Source organism: Uloborus diversus, chromosome 6 (assembly GCF_026930045.1).
Source record: "Uloborus diversus isolate 005 chromosome 6, Udiv.v.3.1, whole genome shotgun sequence".
Classification (NCBI taxonomy): Eukaryota; Metazoa; Arthropoda; class Arachnida; order Araneae; family Uloboridae; genus Uloborus; species Uloborus diversus.
In genome coordinates this window covers 114,641,111-114,664,728 of record NC_072736.1, presented here as the reverse complement: position 1 = coordinate 114,664,728, position 23,618 = coordinate 114,641,111, and the positions used below count along the sequence as shown (strand labels likewise).

The 23,618-nt window shown below is 30.4% G+C and overlaps 1 protein-coding gene across 1 annotated transcript in view; it reads left to right on the top strand.

Moving 5' to 3' along the window:
- The first annotated feature begins 472 nt into the window (after positions 1–472).
- LOC129224382 (flotillin-1-like) overlaps positions 473–23,618 on the top strand; it is a 28,439-nt gene continuing 5,293 nt past the window's right edge. The window contains exons 1-10 of the mRNA XM_054858823.1: positions 473–521; positions 3,812–3,887; positions 6,589–6,679; positions 10,190–10,333; positions 11,347–11,466; positions 11,560–11,655; positions 13,431–13,550; positions 15,074–15,288; positions 19,806–19,851; positions 20,824–20,961. Coding sequence (XP_054714798.1) covers positions 473–521; positions 3,812–3,887; positions 6,589–6,679; positions 10,190–10,333; positions 11,347–11,466; positions 11,560–11,655; positions 13,431–13,550; positions 15,074–15,288; positions 19,806–19,851; positions 20,824–20,961 — 1,095 coding nt within the window. The remainder of the gene's footprint in view (positions 522–3,811; positions 3,888–6,588; positions 6,680–10,189; positions 10,334–11,346; positions 11,467–11,559; positions 11,656–13,430; positions 13,551–15,073; positions 15,289–19,805; positions 19,852–20,823; positions 20,962–23,618) is intronic.

The window sequence follows — 23,618 nt, the reverse complement described above, 5'->3', positions numbered from 1 at the left end:
AAACGTTTAATAGAGCTTATTCAGAAATACAAAAATCCTCTTCGTATCAAATTTCTTGATCAAGATATTTTGTTTACTCCTGGGGTCGCTCAGGCTTTGTTTTCTTTCTTTGGTTGAGACTGTTTCGTTGTTGCTTGCTTTCCCCGTTTGCTTTTTTTCTTTTGCTTTGGGGTTTCTTTCTCTTGATGCATGCTTTTCTGCTATGATCAATAACTTTTACCAAATAGTCTTCTAATTTTGGTTGAGAAAGTATCTTATCGTGATATTCTACTTTTATAGGAACAAGATAGACAAAGTTGGAAGAACTCTTCAATAGTGACTTTTATTCAAGGAAGTGAGGCAAGGCGAAAAGAATTCGCAGCCCTCTAAAAATTTTTGGAGTCCCAGGACTCGAGATCAAATCAAATCAAAAAAAAGACTGAACTTTCCTTCATGAATTCTTTTTCTTCTCTTCTGATAACATGAACTCAATATGCCGGGATTTGTAACTTGTGGACCAAACGAAGCTTTAGTGGTATCAGGTAGTAAATTAACCACCTTTTTTTAAACAAATCTATAGTTTCTCATCGTTGCCTCATATCCACCAGATTTCAAATGTTCATCGTAAATGTTTTGCCTCTTGTATATACAGATTTGTTTTCCCTGGTAAACTGAATATTTCTTTCAAATGAATCAGCAGTCATATTGTGCTTTTAATTTGATTTCATCATTTAACAACGTTTTATATTTGCTTGAGCTTTTAAACCGTTTTCTAGAACCAAAACAATGTCTTCTTTTTTCATAATAGCTTTTTTCAGAAACCCAACTACTATGGCCCTGGTCCTTAAACATTTTATTTGTCCATCTCATTTTGACACAGTTGTTTTGTATCATAATATATTTGCTGATCTTTAGAAATTATTTTTTGTGTGATTTTTATGTTTACAAGAAATAAACATGACAGACCTGGCAGATTTCACCCTCAAACTTTAGTGATTCGCTAAAATTTAAAAATTATTCATTTCGTGTCCAACCTCTAAAGAATTTGAGGAGAAACAAACGGCAAACCAGTGGCAAATAAAGTTTTTTTTTTTTTTTTTTCAATATGCCCAACATGTCTCAGAGTGAAAGAGTCATTCATACCGGACAGATCAGGACAAATTCCTCAACAAAAATGACTTATATTTTGATTTTGGCATGTTTATTGTTATAAATTTATCAGTAAACAATTAACTTTGTGAGATTTACTTATTTTATTGTTGAATTGACTGTCAAGAAGATGATAAACTTGACGGAAATATTCTAGCTGAAATTAATAATGAAAATATGATATAATTGGAGAATTAAGATATTGCAGAAGATCAGCCTGAGTGAATAAGATTAATAACTTTGTAAAGAAGGTATTCTGCAATTATAAAATTTCTTAAGGGTCTTGTTATTAGGAGTTTTGTGCAGGTTTGATTTTGAGAATCTATTTGCGATTCCTTTTTTTCTGAGAAAAGATCAAAAAAGGTCTCTGTGCTGGGTGATCATGTGCAGGATTGTTTGGTTTTAAACCAATTGGTTTTTTTTAAAAAACCATGCGGTTTTTTTTAATGGTTTTTTTATAAAAAAAAGCCAAAAAAAAATCCATTTTACAGGTTTACAGTGATTTCCCCACACATATTGAATAAGAAGCAAATTAGGATTGGAAAAAGCTTCAAAGCTAGTCTTTTTGTTCAAGGCTTTCAACTAAATGAATTTTTTCTGAAGACTGTTGGAGAAAACAACGGTTCTTTTGGTTTAAAGCAAAATATTTTTAATCTGTTACAAACAAAAACTGTAAAATTACATTTATAAATAAATATACAGGGTGTCCGAAAAGTCCTTGACACATTTAACCTAAAATACCATTGTTATGTATGGAGGACTTTTCGGACACCCTGTATATGTAATGTATTCAACTCATTTCAGAAATATGTGTATAAATCTTTTTACAATTACATAAAATCAACTTTACACCACAATAACATATGCATAAATACATAGCAACTTTTACGTTATAAATTAATATTATTTTTATGTTATTTAGTACTTTGAACAAAAAGCAAGTTTTGAAGCTTTTCCAGAGCCTAATCAATTTTTGAGTTATGAATGATATCTAAATGACGAAAATATATGCACTGCACTTTTCTGAAGCTGGTTTTAGTAATGTTGAAGACTTTTAAAGACGGTTGCATTGCATTTTTCAAATTCTTTTTACTGACTTTTCCACCACTCAGTCACTGTTGCAGAAGATATAACGTTTTTGGCAAAAAAAATTTCTTGAAATAGAATTTGCTACACATTTATTTGTTCTAAAGAGTTTGCATTTAATATTTTCTAAACTTCAATGCTGGATGCAACATGTATGCCAGTAAATAAGCTGTAATTTAAGCCATGTTACACCAATTTTTTTATTTTTTATTTGGTTCTTTGTTTTAGCGATAGTCGATATCTTTTCCAAGTCTTTCCAAAATAAGAACGGAGTCGAATATAGAGCAGCACTTTTTTTTTAAACTTTGTCAGTACAACAGCAATCGATTTTTTGACTGTTCAATCATGTACTGTTGTACATTTTGCTTTACTTCAATATTTGTGACATTGTGTATATAAAAATCAGCGTTATGTAAGATCAGAAAGAAAAAATATGAAAATTGTTCTTTTGAAAAGATTATGCTTAAAAATATAACTTTTACCTTTATTCAATAATTATTCATATTATGTTGGTTTTATAAAGTTTTTTTCTTGGATCTTCATTATATTTTATCTTAACCCGCATCACAACCACTTCTTGAAGTATTTCATATCATAAAGGGTCTATATATACATGCATACTAATATGTTAATCAAGTCAAACATTTCAATCAATATTTTCCTGCAGAAAGCTATTTTATTTATTTAATTTAGTTACAAGATTTTGTTCTTATCTCTTTAATTAATCAAGAAATTAGGCATAATGTGACTATTAAATAACTGTTAATTACATGGAACCTTAATTACCTTCTGAAAATTAATTGTTTTTCTCGCAAATAGTATTTAAACCAAAAAAAAACCCGGTTTAAACCAAAAAAAACGGCTTTCTTGGTTTTTTTGAAGAAAAAAACGTTTTTTTTACCAACCCTGATCATGTGTAGGATTGCCAGATTTCTGAAATATTTAACCGAGACACCGACCCACCCTCCTCCCCCCTCCCTCCAATGTCGCGAGTATTCAAAAAGGTACACAGCCTTGGCTGGTTTTTAAGGTGTTTTATAGGACAGTTCTTTCTTAATGCTATGAATAAATGATGACTAATTATGAACCTAAAACAGGTGTACTTAGAAATGACAGATGCAGATAAATTTCCTACACATTAATATTTACAAGTTATTTTAGTAAAAAGAAACACTTTGAAGGAGGAATAAAAAATTGAACAATAAATTACATATACTTTTTATTAGCTAGGACTTCTTTTAGAAAGTCTTTTTTAATTTTAATTCTGTTGTAAAAATCCTTAAAAGCTAGTCCAATATTAATTTTACGCATCAATGTTCAAATAAGAAAGTAATTATCCTAAATATTTCTTCACAGTTAATTATTTTTTGACATTTTTGGTCATCTATATAATCAAATTTATCTTTTTCCGGGACGCGACGTAAACTGGCTGGACCCGGATTTTGTCTGAAAACTGGGACTGTCCCGGTCAAACTGGGAGGTCTGGCAAGCCTAATCATGTGTATTAACTGGTTGAGTTGCATTACAGACTTGATTCTGGCAATATGTAATTTTAAGCAAATGTTTTGTTTTTAATATACATTTATTGATATTTCAGGATGTTGCTTACAAAATCCAACTATTGTTCCTGGCGGTCGTGTTTTTGTCTGGCCATTTTGTCAAAAGGCGCAAAAGTAAAAAAAAATTAATTTTTTGAATATTATATTTCTACTCTTTGGTTTATACTCTTTGGATAAATTTTACCTTAAAGCATGAGCTAACTGTAAAATCATGCATATCAGGGGTTCCCAAACTTTTTCTATTCACAGCACCATTCGAGGAACTTGAGTTTTTGCACATCACCTTAATCTATCTCTATTGATAGGACAAATATTGATATTATGGGCACTTAGTGCATTATCCATTGCCTCTCCCTGCTACTCCCAGGATGCTGTGGCACCCAGTTTTGGAAGCCCTGGTATATATCATAATCTAGTTTCAGTTTCAAAATATCTAAAATCTTGATGAAGCAACTGAAATATGAGAAGAATATGAATAAATATTTATTTACAGTGTACATGTTTATATTTAATTTTTTAAATGAATCTTTTTTTTTTTTTTTTTTGAAATCTTGTTATCCTTTGGGCTAACTACAAGGATAAAAGTTGTCCTAATTTTCCTAACATTTCTCCTTTTTTAAAACTCGTATACAGTGAAACCTGTGTATAACAATACTGTCTATAACAATACACTTGTCAATAACTATTTTCTTTAGTCCCAGCAAAATGTAAGCATAAATAATCAAACTGTCTATAGCCATAACCTGTTGAAAACAATATTTTTTTAGGTCCCAACAGTATTGTTGTAGACAGGTTTTACCGTAATTTCTATCAGGGCCTGATTACCACACAGGCTGACTAGGCCTGGGGCTCCAAAATATTTAAAGAACTATGCATCACAACTATATGAAAAATACATGTATTTTTTAAATAATAATTAAAGAATATAACTTATTATAATTGAAAAAACTCTTCCTTAAAGAAGATTTTTTTTTTTATTCTGCCAGTAATGTATTAACTATTGTTTTTTTTTTTTTTTTTTTTTTTTGTCAGGAAAGTGGGCTAAAAAAAGGGTGCATCTGTCTAATTTTAAGGGAATTTGTGTTTCTTAAAATATAAAAATACATCCCACTCCTATGACAATATTTCATAAAATTTGAATTTAAGATTGAGCACCACAGTTATGGTGCAAAACTAGTGATTATTGGTCTTAGTCAAAGCCCTTGAATTTCTATTTCATAAAGCTAGATTTTCATCTTGATGTGTGACTTTTTTTTGGGGGGGGGGATTTTAAAAGAAGAAAAAGGGAGTACACAAATATTTTATGATCGAACAAGCTTAGGAATTAGTCCTGATTTTCCTTTAGAGGAAAAAAATGCCTAGGTAGCTTTTTTTTTCAGAGAGGGGACATAACAAAGTTTCCATAACAAAGTTGACAAACTTGTTGAAAAATTGTATCAAAACGTTTTCAATTTCTTTTAGAAAGCAAGAACTCGACTCATGCATTGGTTTCCGATTCTTTTCTAATTTTCCTCCTAAAAGTAGGAGGGCCCATTTATACACAAGATCAATATGTATGCCAGTACAAACAGTTATTAATTCCTGTTGTAATTTGTAGCATGTGTGATGCTAAAGTTTTTTTTTCTTTTAAATATCATTTTTTTTACATCATCTTACTTCTTTGACAATACTGCAATTTTTCTATGAATGACAGGCTGTCCAAAGACCCTTCTGTCCGAATAAATTAGGCTTCCAATTATTTTGGATAATCCATTTTTTTAAAGTTTTCTATAGAAATATATTTTTAATAATTTTAACTACCTATCTGTTCTAAGATTGTTACTTAAATAATTTTTGTTATTTAAATAATATTTATAATAAAAAGAAGAAATGAAAAAAGGTTCTAAAGTAGACTATTGGATCCAAAAGCATACATTGCAGCATTTTTAATCAATCCCACATATTTGGGTGAAACTAATGAAGACAATTGTGCTATTGGTATGAGTGTAAATAAGCTGGCACAGTGCATCAAAATATGCTAGTAACTTTTAATTGTTTAATATTGTTCAGTAATGGTTAAATTTTCTGTTTATTTAAATTTTAAGAAGGAAGAGATACCCTTTTACTTAGGTTACAAAAGCTAATACTGTCATTATGTCTAAATAAACCAGTAACTGTTGACTTGTGTCTCCCAGTGACATGTCTTAAAGAGGGCTGTCCCAATAGATGACGGTGCCCAGGGCAAGTATTTTCTGGCACCCCCCCTTCCTCCTTCCCACACACAGAAGGGTCGACATATAATGGAAAAGTACCCAACATTTTTATATTAATTTTGAATGTAATTGAACATGTAATCTGAAATATTTCTAAATGGTGCCATTATAGATAGGAATTAAATCTAAAATGTTAGTTTTTAAAAACTGTTTTTAATAAAAAAACAAATTTTTAAATTAAATAAAATTCTCCAGGAGACCCCATCCCCCCTTTTTTTAGAGTCCTCACTTTGCCAGCCTCCACCAACTTCAATTTTGAATTTTCTTTTCAACTATTGTACATTTTACTACTTTTAAAGTATCAATAAAAATGGATAGTGAAAGTAACTACAGGTTTGTTTGTTTTGTTTTTTTTTCTGTTACACGCTTAAAATCACCTTAAATCAAGCCTCTAGACTAGAATACCCCCTTAAACTTTCTATTTATTCGAACTTGGGTAAGAATAAGATTAATTTTTCAACTTAAACTTTTTCCCATCATAAGGCATTATGACCCAAAATTTGATGATTTGTTTTTCTTTCTGTTAAACTTAGTTTTAAAGTGTTTTTGTTTTATTGTTTTAGAATCACTCTGAACACAATGACTTTAACAATAGAGAGTCCAAAAGTATATACACAACAGGGTGTTCCTATCTCTGTTACTGGAATAGCACAGGTATTTGCTTCATTACTCATAAATCATATCATTTATAGAAAATGTGGTCTCTGTGCAACATCATGAAATAATGTTGAAAACTGTTTGTATCCTGAGCTCATATATTCACTAAATATGTAAATGATGATAAAAATGAACAAGCAACATAAGTAATGCATATGTTTATAAAAAAAAAAGAAAGAAATCTAATTTGGACATAAAACCACAGTACTTTTGTGCTTCTTAATTCTGCACCTCAGAGCCAGAAGGACATAAGTCACATTATGGTAATTTTACAGGAGAGAGAAAAAACTTTTTGTGGCGCATGCAAAGGATGGGATGCACCCTCTTTTAACCCTGCTAAAAATTTGAAAATAATTTTTTTTAAGAATTACGTTCGCATGGTTCGTTGCGGAATAGATTCTACGTATTAATACTAATAAATGGAAAATCACAATTTTTGGACTTTCGCCAGACTGGCCCTGAGGTACAGAATTGATTATATATTTTCACTTAACTAAAAAAAAATCGACTAGTCTAGTTAAAACAAAAGAAATGTTTAGGTCCTTGGTAGATGACCCAAACAACCAATTTTACTGTGTCTCTAAGTTCTGGAGTGTTGGCAGTAGACAGTATCAGGACAAAAATATACCATTCCAGATTAATTATTGTTTGTGGTGGCGGGGATTTTGAAAATAAGAGAGGATGCTCCTCAAAGTCCAAAATAGGATGTTTAAGGGTATTCAAAAAAAGTTTGTGTTTCCAATATATGACCCCATGAAAATTGCTGCAGGTATTGTTAAAGTGAAAAATATTTAATTGGGAGAACATCAATCCCTGAATCCCTGTTATTGTGAGTACTTTTTACCTATAAAAATACAATGTGGTTTGTTCTTTGAAAGGAGTTGGCAACCCATAAATTATATAAAGAACAAAGTTTCATTATTTTTTATTTCCCTTACTGTTATGCCCTTTGAAGCTTGCTAAAAGCAAATGTTAAATCCCTTTATGCAGCTTAATGAAAGAAATTGCTTAATTGAGAGACTGACATGGGGAAGACAGCAAGTCAGATAGACAGAGTAAATTTTACTGGGTAAGCAAAAAACACCAGACCAAGTATTGTGGACTAGATGCAAGTGCCATCTTTCGTCACTTGAAAAAAACTAAGCCATTTTGCTGTTTGGCTTACTGTTTATTCCATGCAATTAACTTGAGTGTTTACTGATTTTTCTGTGAAAAACTTGAAATTTGTGCCTCAGTGTCTTGCCAGCCCCTCAATTTTATTATTTGAGAAATGGGAAGGAAATTGGGAATTTTTCCTTATATTTCTTTATCACTTTTTTTCTGCTTACCTGTAGCAGGTATAAGTAAGAAGAGTCCTCCCCACAAATCTTCATATAAATAATAGCCGATGATCGAGTAACCAGCGTGTTTTAACAATGAAACTCGCCCCACAGCATGATAATTTGATAATATTTTTTGGGAATGTTCAACATGCAGGGAAAGGCTTGATTGTGACAAGACTGAGCTCCATCCGGTAACTTACCTATTTTACAGGTAAGACAGTCATTTTAGGGGAATGAAGAATCAAAAAAGTGGTTGAAAAATTTATACTATCCACTGGAGTTAGGGTTAAAATTTCAAGTATCAAAATATCAGCAAACAGGCAATTGCTTCGTTCAAATGTAGAAGAAAAGAAGCAATTTTCACTCGTAATACCTTAACGAGCAACTGCCTAGTAAATAATAAATTCATGTAAACCTTTTTAGAACTAAAACGTTTTAACTAATACTACTTATATTAAAATTTTTAACTAAAAGGGAATAATAATTCAAACAATAAGTTTAGTGTTAGCTGAAGGTGTTAGGTTATTTTGACTTTTTTTTCCCCCGCTGTAATGTATAAAAAAAAAAGTTTTTATGACACATGCATCTTTTTCTAATTTAGAAATTAAGATGTTTATCTGCTTTTACTTTTACCATTTCTTTATTTTCTTCTGTATTTACATTAACCATAACATTGTTTTATTGATTTCTGTATTTTTTGCTTTCTTAGTCAAAAGCTGTAGACATTTTGTATGTTTCAAAAGGCAAGTCTTAGAGGAATTATCATTTTATTTGAAGATTTTCTTAATTTTGCACTCTTTGGTTTTTGATTTATACATTTGATGTAAGTAAATGCTTTTAGTTGTTTTCATTAAAAATTCTTTTGCAAGTTTTAATAATTATTTTATGGAATCAGTTAAAGTGCACAAAGCATTGTTAGTGTTTCCTTTTTATAATTCATCTTATTTTGTTTTGTTTATTCATCATAATCTTTTTAAATATAATTTTCTTAACAGAATGTTAAAATTTCTTCATCATAAAGAATACAAACACTACTATATCGAAAAAAATTCAAAAACAATCAGTCAGAACCTGCAAAGTTTTAAATTGGGCTTAAAAAAAAACGAGAATGCACATATTCTTCAAAAACAGTCTGAAAAGCATCGTAATCTTCTTTTTAATATAAACGTACTTCAAGCTTTAAGAGTAAATAAACAAATAAAATAGCAACAACTCTGATAACAGAAGATCTATCACTTACTGGCCTTACAGTTTTTGAAAGCAACGAAGACTTAGCTACAGACTTTCTGCTCATTTATATATTTTAAAAATTTAATTGAAATATCCTTCTTTTACCAATCATTTACTTATTGGATGTGATTTCTACTATCAATCAAAGTTACTTTCGCCAAAATAAAAATAACTGTGGTTTGTTAACTGCTCCCACTTCAAATGATGCAGTGAGAAGCAAAGGGATGTAAGTGGACTTTTTAAAGGTTCGAGTAAAACTCATTTAAAGTTCAAATCCTAGGTAGGCTTTCATTTCTTTTCTTCTAAATGTTGCTGTGCAGCAGCACCTACCAGAGCTACTAGTATCATCTCTTGCCCAATAACAGAGGAGAGGTTCTCCAAACATTTGCACTAGTTATCTCGAAATTTTTAGTTTTGGCACTTACATCCCTTTGCTTCTCATTGCCTCAAAAGACATAAAATGAAACAAGAGGAATAATGATATATTTTGGGACTAGTATGAAATCAGCATTCCTCTACCTGCTGCCTTAGACCTTCCCTGCTGTAATAGGTTCCAGCTGAACGAGAAGATAAAATTATTTTGAGGAATCTAAATGTTACTTAAATTTGTCTGTTCTGTAACTTATCATCGCAGCAAGAACGAGGTCAGACTTGTTATCCAAGGATGACATAAATATGTCTCCATGTCACTGAGCTAATCTTACTTGGCCTAATTTTCTTGTAAAGTTTTATTTGAGAAAATTCTTGTTAATGTTTTTCTGTAAAGTTCTTCATGAATGATTTTGATGTATTTCATTCATACAATTTTCATTTGGGTTAATTATATCTTGCAAAATTCTTTATTGAATGCTTAAAATTGTTGTGTCATAAGAAAAATTCTGTTGAATGCATAAAATTCTAATTTAGTTGAAAGAAGGTTTTGGAATGTTTATTTCTCATATTCCTTGTTTTCTAGGTAAAAATTCAAGGTCAAAATATGGAAATGTTACGTGCTGCATGTGAACAGTTCTTGGGAAAATCATGCAAGCAAATTATGAACATTGCTAAGGAAACTTTGGAAGGCCATCAAAGAGCAATCATGTGCACCATGTCTGTTGAGGTATTATTTTAATAGCTTGTGTTTATGGCTTATTTTACTTTGCTTAATACAATGAAACGTATAGCATAAAGAAAGACATAGAAAAGGTACCATCTAACATAAAGAGACTCCCTGTAACTCTTTAACATTTTTATTCAATTTTTGTTGTAATTTCAACCTACATACACATATATTCTCTGCCTTATATATATATATATATATATATATATATATATATATATATATATATATATATATATATATATATATATATATATATAATAAAAGTGAAAAATATTGAAAAGACCACACCAAGAGCCCATAGATGCGCAACGCAGAGCAACACTAAAAAGCCAAGTAAATATCAAATTAAGCAATCAGAATTTCAAATATTAAACAAATTATAAATATTTGAAATTCTGATTGCTTAATTATATATATATATATATATATATATATATATATATATATATATATATATATATATATATATATATATATATATATATATATATATATATATAGTGTTTAATACAAGGAAAATGCAATTTTCAATTTATTTTCAGGACTCAAAAAGGCTGCTTTTGTAAAAAATAATCCATTCACAAATTTGTTTTTTTTTTTTTCTCTCTTCTTCCTACTTTTAATTTTTAAAATTGCTTTTATATGAATTAAAACTGATATAATGAGAAAATCAAGATTATGTAAATCCTGCTTCTAAAAGTTCTGCCACTATTTCTGTGACGACTAACAGTAAAACTTAAATGAACATTTTATTTTGTGTGTGGCGGGGGGGGGGGGGGGGATTTTAAAGTTTCTACATTTTGTTAAATGGACCTGTACATTTGTTTTTTAATTTCCAACATTTTTGATTCCATTTCCCTTGTTAATTGTTTCAAGATTAATTATGGTGATATGTTTGATAAATGGAAAAATATCCTTTTCAAAAATTTGTATAATTTATTCTAAATTCACCTTTAGTTTCATAATTATGTATGTATTTTTTTAATTAAGTGCATAATGTTATCTTTCAGGAAATATACAAAGATCGTAAAAAGTTTTCTAAGCAAGTTTTCGAAGTGGCTTCTTCAGACTTGATCAACATGGGAATTACAGTTGTATCCTATACAATCAAAGACATAAGCGATGAACAAGTAAAATAATTTGAGACTAAAGACTTTAATGTTGGTGGGACGAAGTCAATATATGTTATTTTATATTTATTTATTTATTTTTTCCTCTCTTAGGGTTATCTAAAGTCCCTTGGTATGGCTCGAACTGCTCAAGTGAAACGTGATGCCCGAATTGGTGAAGCTGAAGCTCGTAGGGATTCACAAATAAAAGTGAGAATATTTTAAAACCAAGTACTTATCAAACTCTTTTATCTCATGTCGTTCTATGCTTGACAATCAATAGATGTATATATATTTTTATATATGTATTGTATTTTCAGAATCTTATCCCCAGGGTTCGACAATATATATCATAATACATGTCATGATATATATCTGATTTTTTTTTTCAACTATGGTATTTTCAATATAAAAAGTATGTCAATCATAGTAATAGTGTTCATTTATTATTATAAATATCCAAAAAGTTTTGTACTATATTTTTATGATGTATTAATACATCATTATTATTACAAAGTAATGCAATATTCCCTTTTTACTTGTATTTTATATTCATAAAATTATTACTAATGTAAAAATTTTAATTCATATTGAAAGTCCCCAATTAAATATTAAACATTGCTCAGAAAAAAAGAAAATGCCTCATGACTGTGCATCAACTAATAAAGAGTATTTTTTTTCTGTATTATACTACTTAAAGTAGCTGACAGAAGAAAAATGTGCAAAGCAGCTAATGCTAAATTAACTCCATTAAAATTGATAGAACTGTAAAATGAAAAATTAGATATAAATATTAAAAGAGACCTTAATTTTAAGTCGAAATATTGTAATTATACTATTAGAAAATAAAGAGTGATTTGGGGATGCATTTACTATCTTGAAGACTTTATTTTGTGCTAATTAAAAATATCGGATATGTATCAAAATATGTGATATACAGTAGACCCTCGTTTTACGCGGGAGTTACGTTCCACGTAAATGCCACGTAAATCAAAACCGCATAAATTGAGACCTAATAATAGTGTTAAAATAGGGGTTAGGTTCCATAGATGGAAAAAAATCTTTCATTCTAGTGATGACTAATTTTATAATGAGTTTAATGTGTACTTATATCGATATATATATATACACAACTTGCATAAAGAAAACATAAACTAATTTTGTGTTTATAAAAATAAGCTGCCTATGATATTCTTTTGGCAGTAATTAAGAATTTTTCTGTGTAATTCTTTGCAGAGCATTAACGCATCTATTATCACTTGCACCATTTCCATGATAGAATCTTCCTTCACTAGCAAATCAAAATAATTTGCAATTGTCAAGGTATGGCTCAAAGTTTTCAATGTGAGCGTTTTTGGTATTGTGTCATGGGTTGCTGGTATCCTCGTTGGTTTTGTCCTCCTTTGTCACTCTTAAAAGCTCTTCTTCCAGTGAGTTCTGAACTGTGTGAGTTGAATAACTTTACTTCTAAGAGCTCTGGAACCAATCGTATAAAATGTCTCCAGTAGCGCTAAGCTCGATTACTAGCAAGCCAAAATGCAATTTATTACGTGTAATCTGCAATCTTTAGAAGTCTGGATTTTGAAAGAGGAGAAAATTTTATCTGTCTGCATACCGCATCGGCGGTAAAACCGAAACTCATCTGCGTAAAATAAAATAAAGGTGTCAACTAAACGGCGTAAAACAAGGGTCTACTGTATATCAAAATATCGGATATTTTCGAAATTTTCGAAAATATCATGATATATCAAATTCTAGGCAAATAATGAATTTTAATTCTCATTTCTACAATCAGCCAATAAGGCAAGGTAGATCCAAGTATAGTGCCCTTACCCTATGATATTGAACTTTATAAATCTACTATGATTTTAATTAAGAAAAGGAAAAAATAATTCTTTTATAACTTTTAATAAACTGCAATTATATTTAGTCTTTTACCCATTAAAGTTACAAACAAAATGTTCATGTACTTCATTTTTCTGTAGGAAGCTCTAGCTGAAGAAGAACGAATGGCTGCTCGTTACGTTAATGATACAGAAATTGCCAAAGCTCAAAGAGATTTTGAATTGAAAAAAGCTGCATATGACATGGAAGTCAACAGTAAGGTATGTAATAAAATTTTACTTTTGCTATTGAAAATTTGTTGTGTTAAGACAAAATGAAACAAAATGCTTTGAACAAATTTATTCTTATTTTTGTATGTAATGCAATCCAGTGTCCTTCTTTTAGTGAAAAGAGGGGAAATATCATTTCCTGTACTTTAAAAGCATGATTTTTATTCATATTCACATATAATCAGTTTTCGTAAACACTTATTCAACTAAGTAACAAAATTGATTGTAGTTTGTGGATATATTTTTTCTCACACTATTGAACAGGGGCTATCTGAACATTCAGTAAGGCACATATTAAGAAGACCAAGATCTGACCTGCTTACTGTTTGTTTTAGATAATTTTCCTGTAAAAGTCAAAGAAAGAGAAAATGGCATGAAAGAAGGCTAATGCACCTTGAAAAATAATGCTGAAAGAAAAAAGGGAGGTGGGGGGTGCAAAAACAAAATAATTGAAAAATGTTGAAAAGTAAAAAAATGGAAAGCAGGGTTTTGAGATGAGTAAAATGTGTGTTGAATAGACTGTATGCTGCCCCCCCCCCCCCCCCCCGTATATCTTTCGAGTGAACAGACCAATTCGGGCATGCCCAGATCTATAAAACTGTTGGTCCCCCTGCAATAAAATCTGTAGGGTCCCTCTCCTAGAGGCTAGCAGTGCATATTTGCAACTTTAATTACTCTTAGTTCTAGTTTTTTCAATTTCATGAGCCATTGGATCCTCTAAGGACGTAACCCCCCCCCCCCCCCCCCCTCCCTCGCTGCAGGATCTGCGTTAACACAGATCCGGGCCGGAATTCAGGAGGGAAACCTGTTTGAAAGATCTCGGCAAGGACACCTCATTTCCACATTTCACTTTTTGATTTGAACAATTTTTGGTTTAATTTTGAGCAGTTCAAAAAAACTTAAGATTAATGCCTACCTGGATATTTAAGGCAAATATAGATCCCATGCTTAAAGATGGATATTCTTCCAACCAACTGTTGGAAAATGCTCCTAATGAAGATTTTGTAGATCTATTTTAAAGGGTATTTTTTAAAGATCTCGGGAAGGACACCTCATTCCCATATTTTACTTCTTGATTTGAACAGTTTTTTCTTTAATTTTGAAGCTGCTCAAAAAAGTAATATTAGTGCCTACAGGGAAAATTAAAAGCAAATGTAAATTCAAAGCTAGAAGACTGATTTGCTTCAAACAATGTTGGAGAAATCTCTTTGTGAAGATTTTTTTGACCTAATTGTTTTTAGGGTATTTTTTAAAGATCTCGGCAAAGACAACTCATTCCTATATTTCTCTTTTTGGATTTGTCAATGTTTGTTGTTATAACCTCTCTGTCACTTGTATCTAGCTTTGTTTTACTTTTGATGCTTTTAAATTTTTTTCTGTTTAAAAATGTTCTTTTATTTTAATAGTCACATGTGATTTACTTAATGGTACAAAAATATTTATTGCTGCAATTTATGTTACAAAATTATGCCTCATCTTTCCTATTTTTCATCTTTACATATCATTTATTTTAGAGAGCAGAATCAGACTTGGCATTCAATTTACAAGCTGCGAAAACAAGGCAAAAGATTAAAGAAGAACAGATGCAAGTTAAAGTAATTGAGAGAGCTCAAGAAATTCAAGTCCAAGAGCAAGAAATTCTAAGGAAAGAGAAAGAATTGGAAGCTACTGTGCGTAGACCAGCTGAAGCAGAAAAATATCGTTTAGAAAAGCTTGCAGAAGCCAACAGGTAAACAACATTCATTTATTGTCTGTGTAGATAGATAGTTTTTTTCTATGCTTTTTTTCCCCTACATGTTTTTCTTTGATCGATTGGAGTTAGTTTAGGGTACCTTTAGGATTTCTGAGCAAACCTTTCAAAAGTTGTGGATTGCAATAACAAACCATTCACACCACCCGTGATTGCAAAAAAAAGGAAGTTTTTTCCAACCTTGTGAATGAAAAACAGATACTGTGGTTGTGCTAAATCATGCTTTTTCATTTTGCTAATTGAAAATCTATTTATGTAAACAGCTATTTCTCCTAGACATTCATTGTATACACATAAGTATCACCAGTGGTACTCTGTACCCCAATTAGTTCAAAAAATAAAGGGTGAGATAAAAAGATAAGAGAACTGTAAATCATGCCATAGTATTTTACTTGTTAATATTTTTCTGGAATAGCAAAATCAAGTTTTGACCATGAAATTTATTTGGCTAATGTAAAAATTTGCGAAATTTTTATGGATTAGGTTTAAAAATTTCATGCCTCAGGTGATTTTAAAATATTTCTTTTGCTCATAACTCCTCAAAATTTTCTTTTGGGGTGCACTTGGAACTCGGTTTTTTTGGTAATCTTAAACCCTTAGTAAAGTAGTAGGGTCATTCCATACGAAATGAGCAAAATTCGCAAAAAAGTGGTGGCCGCATGGTAACAGATTTTTATGAAATTTGGTATACAGGTTCCTTTTATGGCTATATAAAAATGTCTAAAATATATTTGCTTAAAACTTTTTATTTGAATAGTTACATGCGATTGAAAATTGGTCGAATTGAACAGCATTCTCATAAATGCTAAATGTTGCATTTTTGAAGACTTGTATCTTATTAACTATTTAATGAAAACATAAAAGTTATATGTTGTTGCAATCTATGGAGTAGTGTAATTAATCTGATGTCAGTAAAATTTTCAAAGTTATTATAAATAATTTTTAACCGAGTGTCAAAAACTGAAAATATTTCAATTTTCTCATAATTAAGCATTTCATTTTTTAATCTCAATCTTTAAGGAATGCATTAGCTTTGATAAAATTAATTCCCAATAATGTGCTAAGTATCATAAAAGAAATACCTTACTTTTGAAATTGTATTTTAACTCCTTTGTCTCCAAAATCAGTTTTAAACTTAGTGACATTTTGTAAAATGATGATTTTCCCCGTCACATATACACAAAAATTCAAATGAGGGAAAATTCGGACAACTTTAAAATTTTACAAGAATGTAGAGCTTTGTTTCTACTATTTGCTTGAAGAAACTCGAAATTGGTTTTTGATTTCCAAACGTAAAATAAAATTCAGAAAAATAGCATTTTCTTTGTGTTTTATGGGTCAATCCATACAGGTTCGACAGATGAGTGCGCTCGACCATTTTTAATTTTTTTGAAATTCATATCCCTAAAAGCTGGATGTGAAAGATGTTTAAAACCACTTTTATTTTTTCTCTCAACTGGACCTTTGATTTTTTTAGAGGTCATCAAAAGTGATTTTCGTAGTCAAAAATAGGACTTTTAGATCTTTGCATTTTGGCCAAAATCTATTTCAATTACATTTATGACAGTTAATTTAACACTTTGATGTTAAAGTGCATAAATTGATAGTCTTACATGCTGAGTTATGTAGCTGTAAGTTAATAATTAAAATAGCGGCAACAGGTTAAAGTTCAGGGTCAAATGTAAAAATTTTACTCATTTCAAAGGGAGATAACTTGCGTAGAGGACGGAAACACAAAATGAAATATGGCAAAAACTAACCACTGGAAACATGCTAAAAAGAATATGTAACTGTTGCTGTGTGTTTGTGCCCCATTTATAGATTACAGCTCCTCAAAAATTGGAAAAATGACCAAAATGACATTTTTAGACCCCTGTAAACCAAAAGGGGATGGAATTAAAAATAAAATTTCTTGGCCAATTGAATATTCCATTCAAGTAATATACATGTTATACGTATTGTTTTTTGTATTTGGTTTGTAAAAAAGATACAGGTCTTTGAAATTGAACAATTTTGCTACTCAATTCACACACTAAAACAGAAATAAAAAGTGTGAAAACTTCATTGCACCTTCTGAAATTATGTATATTGTGCATATATAATACATTATACTGAAAAAACATATTGTATTTTTCAAAATAATTATTTTAATTTTATAACTTAGAAATATTTGAACATGAGCGAGTAGTTTATACTGTATGGAACCTGTATGGATTGACCCTTATGTGAAATTACGAGAATTCAAAAAAACTAGATAAATGACTCAATGATGCAAAAGCAAGCATATCTAACATTTATTTCGGTTTTTAAGAAATGTACATTTTAGTAAGTACTTCATAAACATGCTTTTGAGAAAATGAAACATGAAAGAAATGGTTAGTTTTGCTAAACTTACAATAAAAAGAACTAACTAATGAAATTTTGCCTTAGTTCAAGTTACTCTAGAAACAAAAATACGCTGATACCAATGATTAAAATTTATTAGCATCTAAAAGACTCTTCAATGTGTTATGTAAAAAAACTTGAGTAAATTTAGAGCATTCCCTCATCTTCAAAAAAAACATCTAAAATAGAGGAAAAAATGAAATTTTCGGAAATTTTCGATTTTTTAAAGTACGATTTTGTCATCAAGAAATTCTTAAACAATTACTAAATTAGGGCAGATAGTTAGTTATAGATAGTTTTTCAATCTGAATCATTTTTACTGTTATTTTTTCATTAACAGAGCTAGAAGAGTGATTTGAAATCTGAAGTAAATTGGCAAAATTTCAATATTTGTTAATATCTCAGGTTCAAAAAAAGATCCGAATAAATTTTACTTTGCTCATTTCCAATAGAGATTTGTTTATAGAATGCGGAAATATTTATTTTTTAAGTGTACGTTTATAACTTATGGAGTTATTGAGTCACAAACTGGCAGCAATGAACTCTGAAAATTTAGGCTTAGCATAAGCATCAATTTCTAATATCAATAACAAAGCAACAAACAGTTTTTAAACTTCCATACTTTGCATTCCCTCATAGATATGCATGGTTTACCTAAATAAAAATTTTCATTGAAATCTTGGTGTCAGCCACAGCTGATTTGCTCATTTTGCATGGAATGACCCAGTACTGTTAATTATCCAAACTCTGACTGCTTATGCCCTTCACAATGTCATTTGCATCTGTTTGCATAACAGTCTTCTTTACTAATAATAAAGCAGAAAGTCTCTCTGTCCGGAGGATGTCTGGATGTCTGTAGGATGTCTGTAGGATGTCCGTAGGATGTCTGTGACGAGCATAGCGCCTAAACCGTTCGGCCGATTTTCATGAAATTTGGCACAAAGTTAGTATGTAGAATGGGGGTGTGCACCTCGAAGCGATTTTTCGAAAATTCGATGTGGTTCTTTTTTTATTCCAATTTTAAGAAAAAAACTATCATAAATTACGAAATCATCATAACGTGGAACCGTAACATGGGCACAAGCCAATTGGCGAGATACGAAATTATCATAGCGTGGAACCGTAACGTCGGTACAAGCCAATTGGCGAGAAAATTCACCATACATTATTTGTAAATATACAAGCGAACCAAAAGACCTTTAATTTTTCTATTACGGGCGAAGCCGTGCGGGTGCCACTAGTAAATACCTAAAACTCTTTATAATTTTTGTATAACTTTCTTCATGATGAGCTGTAATTTCCTTCATATTTCTGATTTTATTTTTATCGATAAACCTATTCAATGAATTATTTGCAGACAATAAATTATTTGCATTTGAACGCAGGTCGCTTTTACATTATTGAAAACAATTGTTTGGCACAAAATATTAGTGCTAAAATGTCGCTAAACATTTTATGTTTTTTTTTTCATATGAATATTGATGTGTTTGCTCTTCAATTATTTCTTGGTTTAAGATCATGTTGCTATTGGTTAAAATAGACCTTCATTTTTGTCCAAATTTATGTTATGAAGAATTAATTTTATAATAATTTAGAGCATGAACTTGTTTTTAATTCACATTAATATTGAACTTTTTTCTGTTCAAATGTACCACTCTTTTGCTCAAAACTATTTCTTGTTGTAAAAAGAAATAAGAAAAATGTAGAACCCTCTTTTAGTATTTTCAATTATTTATTCTAATTATTAAACAGGGTGGGGGGGGGAGATCTTTAGCTTTGTATGCTTATTTTGCTGATAAAAATGCTTAGTGAACAACATTTTCGCAGTTTTTATGCCGTAGTAGAACTAATAAAGTTGATGTGATAATCAAATTGTAAAATAATGTAGCTTGTTTGATCTTTTATAACTTTTTTTTCCCTGTTGCTGTACTATTTTGTGCATGCAAATCATTGTAATTTTTAAAGTTCGGTAACTGAAATTTTGCTGTTTTTAAATGTTTATCTTGCTAACATGCCAACATTTTCTTATTGCTTGCATGAACAAGGCTATAACTAAAAAATGTATATTGAGCGTACTGAAAATAAGTAATAACTACTTCTTTCCCCTCTAGAAATAGGGTTATAATGGAAGCAGAAGCTGAAGCAGAAGCAATTAGAGTAAGTTGTTCCATTTATTACCATTCAATTAACAGCATTAGCTTAAATTTTATTATATAATTTTTTAAAATGAACCATATTTTATAACAAATGTTTTGATATTGATGTTCAAAAATTGTGTTATATTTTAGGAATGATATGATTGAGGAAATGTGGCATAAAATCGAAACTTAGCTTAAATGAGGCTATAAAAGACTCAAAATGAACTAATTTTAATTATAAAACATCACAGGTAGTGATTGAAAATTGAAATTGTAAATAACTTTATTACATTAACATTTTTAGTTTACATCTACTGTGCAATGCCATGCCTGTTTCTTACCTCGGCTAAATTTTACCTTGGGTTGCATTCAAGCAATGATGGTCTAAATGATTCTGATACATTTTTATTTAAGTTTCAATCTGATATAAGTGTATGACTTGTAATTCTACTGCTTTAAATAGTTCAGATCTTAGCTGAATGTGAAATAATTGAATGTGAGAAAATCACTACCCACATGCTCATGCCTGCACACAGACACAAACACACACGCATGCATACACACACACACATACCCACACACACATGTCCGGACACAAACACACATGCCTACATACACGCACACACACTTGTGATTGCGAAAAACATAACTTGAATTGAAGATGTCAAAATTATTTTTTTATATAAGCATTATATTGTTGTGATGATACAAGAATTAATTGTAAGTTTTGAATTTTAGAGTAGTTAATTTCATTTTGGTGTCATTTACATCTCTTTCAATTTGGGAAGAATTTTGTTGTTCATAATGGCTGCATTTAATACAACTGAATTGAATTTGTTCATTCTTTTTTTTGGGGGGGGGGGGGAGGTCATTTCATTTTTAGGGGACAAATTCTTCTGTTAAAGATGCTATAATGGAATTATTTGTCCTCAAAGTTGTTAATACTTGTAATCTTTCTTGATATCATCCTCCTAATGTGTTTAATTTATAGTTAAAGGGTGAGGCTGAAGCTTTTGCAGTAGAAGCCAAAGCTAAAGCAGAAGCTGAGCAGATGGCTAAAAAAGCAGATGCTTTTAAAGAGTATAAAGATGCTGCAATGGTAGACATGGTTCTAGAAACATTGCCTAAGGTAATATGTTTATCTTTAAAAGTTTGATTTATCAAATATTTAAGACTCAAATAATTGATGAATAAATCTTTTTAACCGACTTCAAAAAGGAGGCGGTTATCAATTCATACCGTATGTATGTTTTTTTTTTTTGTTTGTCCACTCATAGCGCCTCACCTAGTGAACCGATTTTGATGATTCTTTTTTTAATGGATAGGGGATGACTCAACTTAGGTCCCATTACTTTGTTTGACCATATTTGTTCTTTAGAAAAAAAAATATGGGCAAAAAACAGTAAATTTTATGCAATTTCCCTATTAAATGATATTGTAGCGAAGTTCGCACTTTTCATCCGTGGATAACGGTGGCTCAGTGGTAGAATTCTCGCCTCCCACACGAGCGACCCGGGTTCAAATCCCGACTAGGACAAAGTGAATTTTACTAAAATTTCGTTTCTACTGTTTCCCGTATTTTCTCGAATCTTCTAATAATTTCTGTATCTTTCCAAGTCTGGAAAGTTCCAGCACTTTCTCAAGTTGTATATAAGGAGATGTAACGTTCATTCGTGGTTCTGAATAAAGATCTCGAGTTGAGACTAACAAGTATTTGCTTCATTCGGCTTTCACATTGTCTTCGCTATCTTCATCTACGCGACAATATGAAACTCATTGTTATAAAAGTTTGGTGCCATATAACAGTAACATTAATAGTAATTGTAATGATAATTTTGAATGAAGGCTTCTCTGAAGCAAGCATCAAATTTCTTCGAGGGATATTTCGATCATAGGGAATCTGGCGTTGTCGTCTCATTTTTGGCGTAAATAATTTTATTTTAGTAATCCTGTTGATTTATAGTAACCTTATGTGAATTATCAAAATCTTCCTTTCTTCAGTAATATTGCTCCATAGTAGGGGTAAACCTAACCTGGAAGCGAGGTGATGCAGTGATTAGGATCTGCTTAGCCTTCACAATGCTACCATTAGGTTTGACTCAACTACTCTGTAGTATTTTTATCGTTATCATCTATGCCGATAACAGATGATCGGGGCTAAGTAAGAAAATACTAAGTTGCTCATGATTGCATCATGAGCAACTTAGATGCTGTGGAATGTAAATTAGTTAGGAAAAACGTAATACTTAAATGGTTATAGTTAAATTAACTACGCATGATTTCCAGAGAGGAACAAAGATAAGTTTTTAGTGCCAATCGCTTAAAGTTTAGCGCGTGTCAATAGTTTTTTTTTTTTTAGTATGGAGCATTTTTAAGAAAAAAATGTGAAGTTTCGTGATTGTAACTTCTTATTATTTCTGAAATACTTACATTTACACTAAAAAGAATAAAATAAAAAAATTTTGAAAAAAAAAAAATAGAACCGACTTCAAAATTGCTCTAAAAAGTGAAAAATAATTTTATTCTTTAAACACCATCGATAATGCTTTTAAACATAATTTTTGAAGTTGGCGCAAAAACGATAGATAAAATCATTCACAGCCATAACTCAAATACAACTATAAATTTAACCAGGACCAGTTTCTTCACTATCACATACATTATGCATTGATGACAGCATATTTGAATAGCGATATAAATGTTTCGTTCGTAATTTTGGATGCTTTTCTGAAAAAAAAAATTAGAACGAAGCATGGTTACACTGGATTTTACGTTTTGTTTTTGCGCCAACTTCAAAAATTATGTTTAAAAGCATTATCGATGGTGTTTAAAGAATAAAATTATTTTTCACTTTTTAGAGCAATTTTGAAGTCGGTTCTATTTTTTTTTTCAAAAATTTTTTTTAGTCTAAGTATTACATACAAATTATTAATCAAGATATTACTTAATTTCTTTTTTTTTTTCCACTTAATGCTCACATTGCTTAGCATTCAATCATGATTTTATCTTTGCATATTTGAAGAAATGAGTTCTTGTATCTGCAAAGCAGAATGATTTTGATTAAATGTAGCGATAAAAAAACACAATAATTTCTCTATTCTGTTCTGTAAAAGTTTATAGGCTGCCAGAAGAAGAGTTTTAACTTGGAAACATAAAGAATTGTTCGAAAAAACTTTTTGAGAAGAACATTTCTTTTAACTGAACACATTGTAACTTTTTTTTTTTTTGCACAAATGTTTGAAAATAATTCATGCATTTTGCTGTTTGTTTTTTGCTTTAAACACTGATTTAGTCAAAAAGATTTTATTTATGTATAAACATGTACCAATATCAGCAGGGAAAATGGGAAAGGGGCATACTATTTTAAACAATTAGAAGTTATTTTCATTGCTACGTGTCTACATTGGCTTGAACATCGCATGGCAAATAGTAGATTCTAGTTTTAGTGATTTCTGCTTTCATATCAATTCTGTGGTACTATTGTATGTGAATAGGAAATATTTGCATAGCCGATTGGAGTGTTCCATTAGTTTTCATTAGTGATTTTATTCCTTGATGCTGAATAAGTTATTGAGCTCATTGCTGAAGCTGCTGAAACTCCTAGATAATTACGATACATGGTTCAGACAATTCAACTACTTACTGAATTTTATTTCATATTTTAAGAACAGTAAAATAAAATTTTTGCATAATAAATAATTATTTAACATCTGAAATTTTCCAAAAGGAACCAGTTAGAAAGAGGGAAAATTCTGGTAATTTTGCTTGATTTTCAATGTTTGCAAA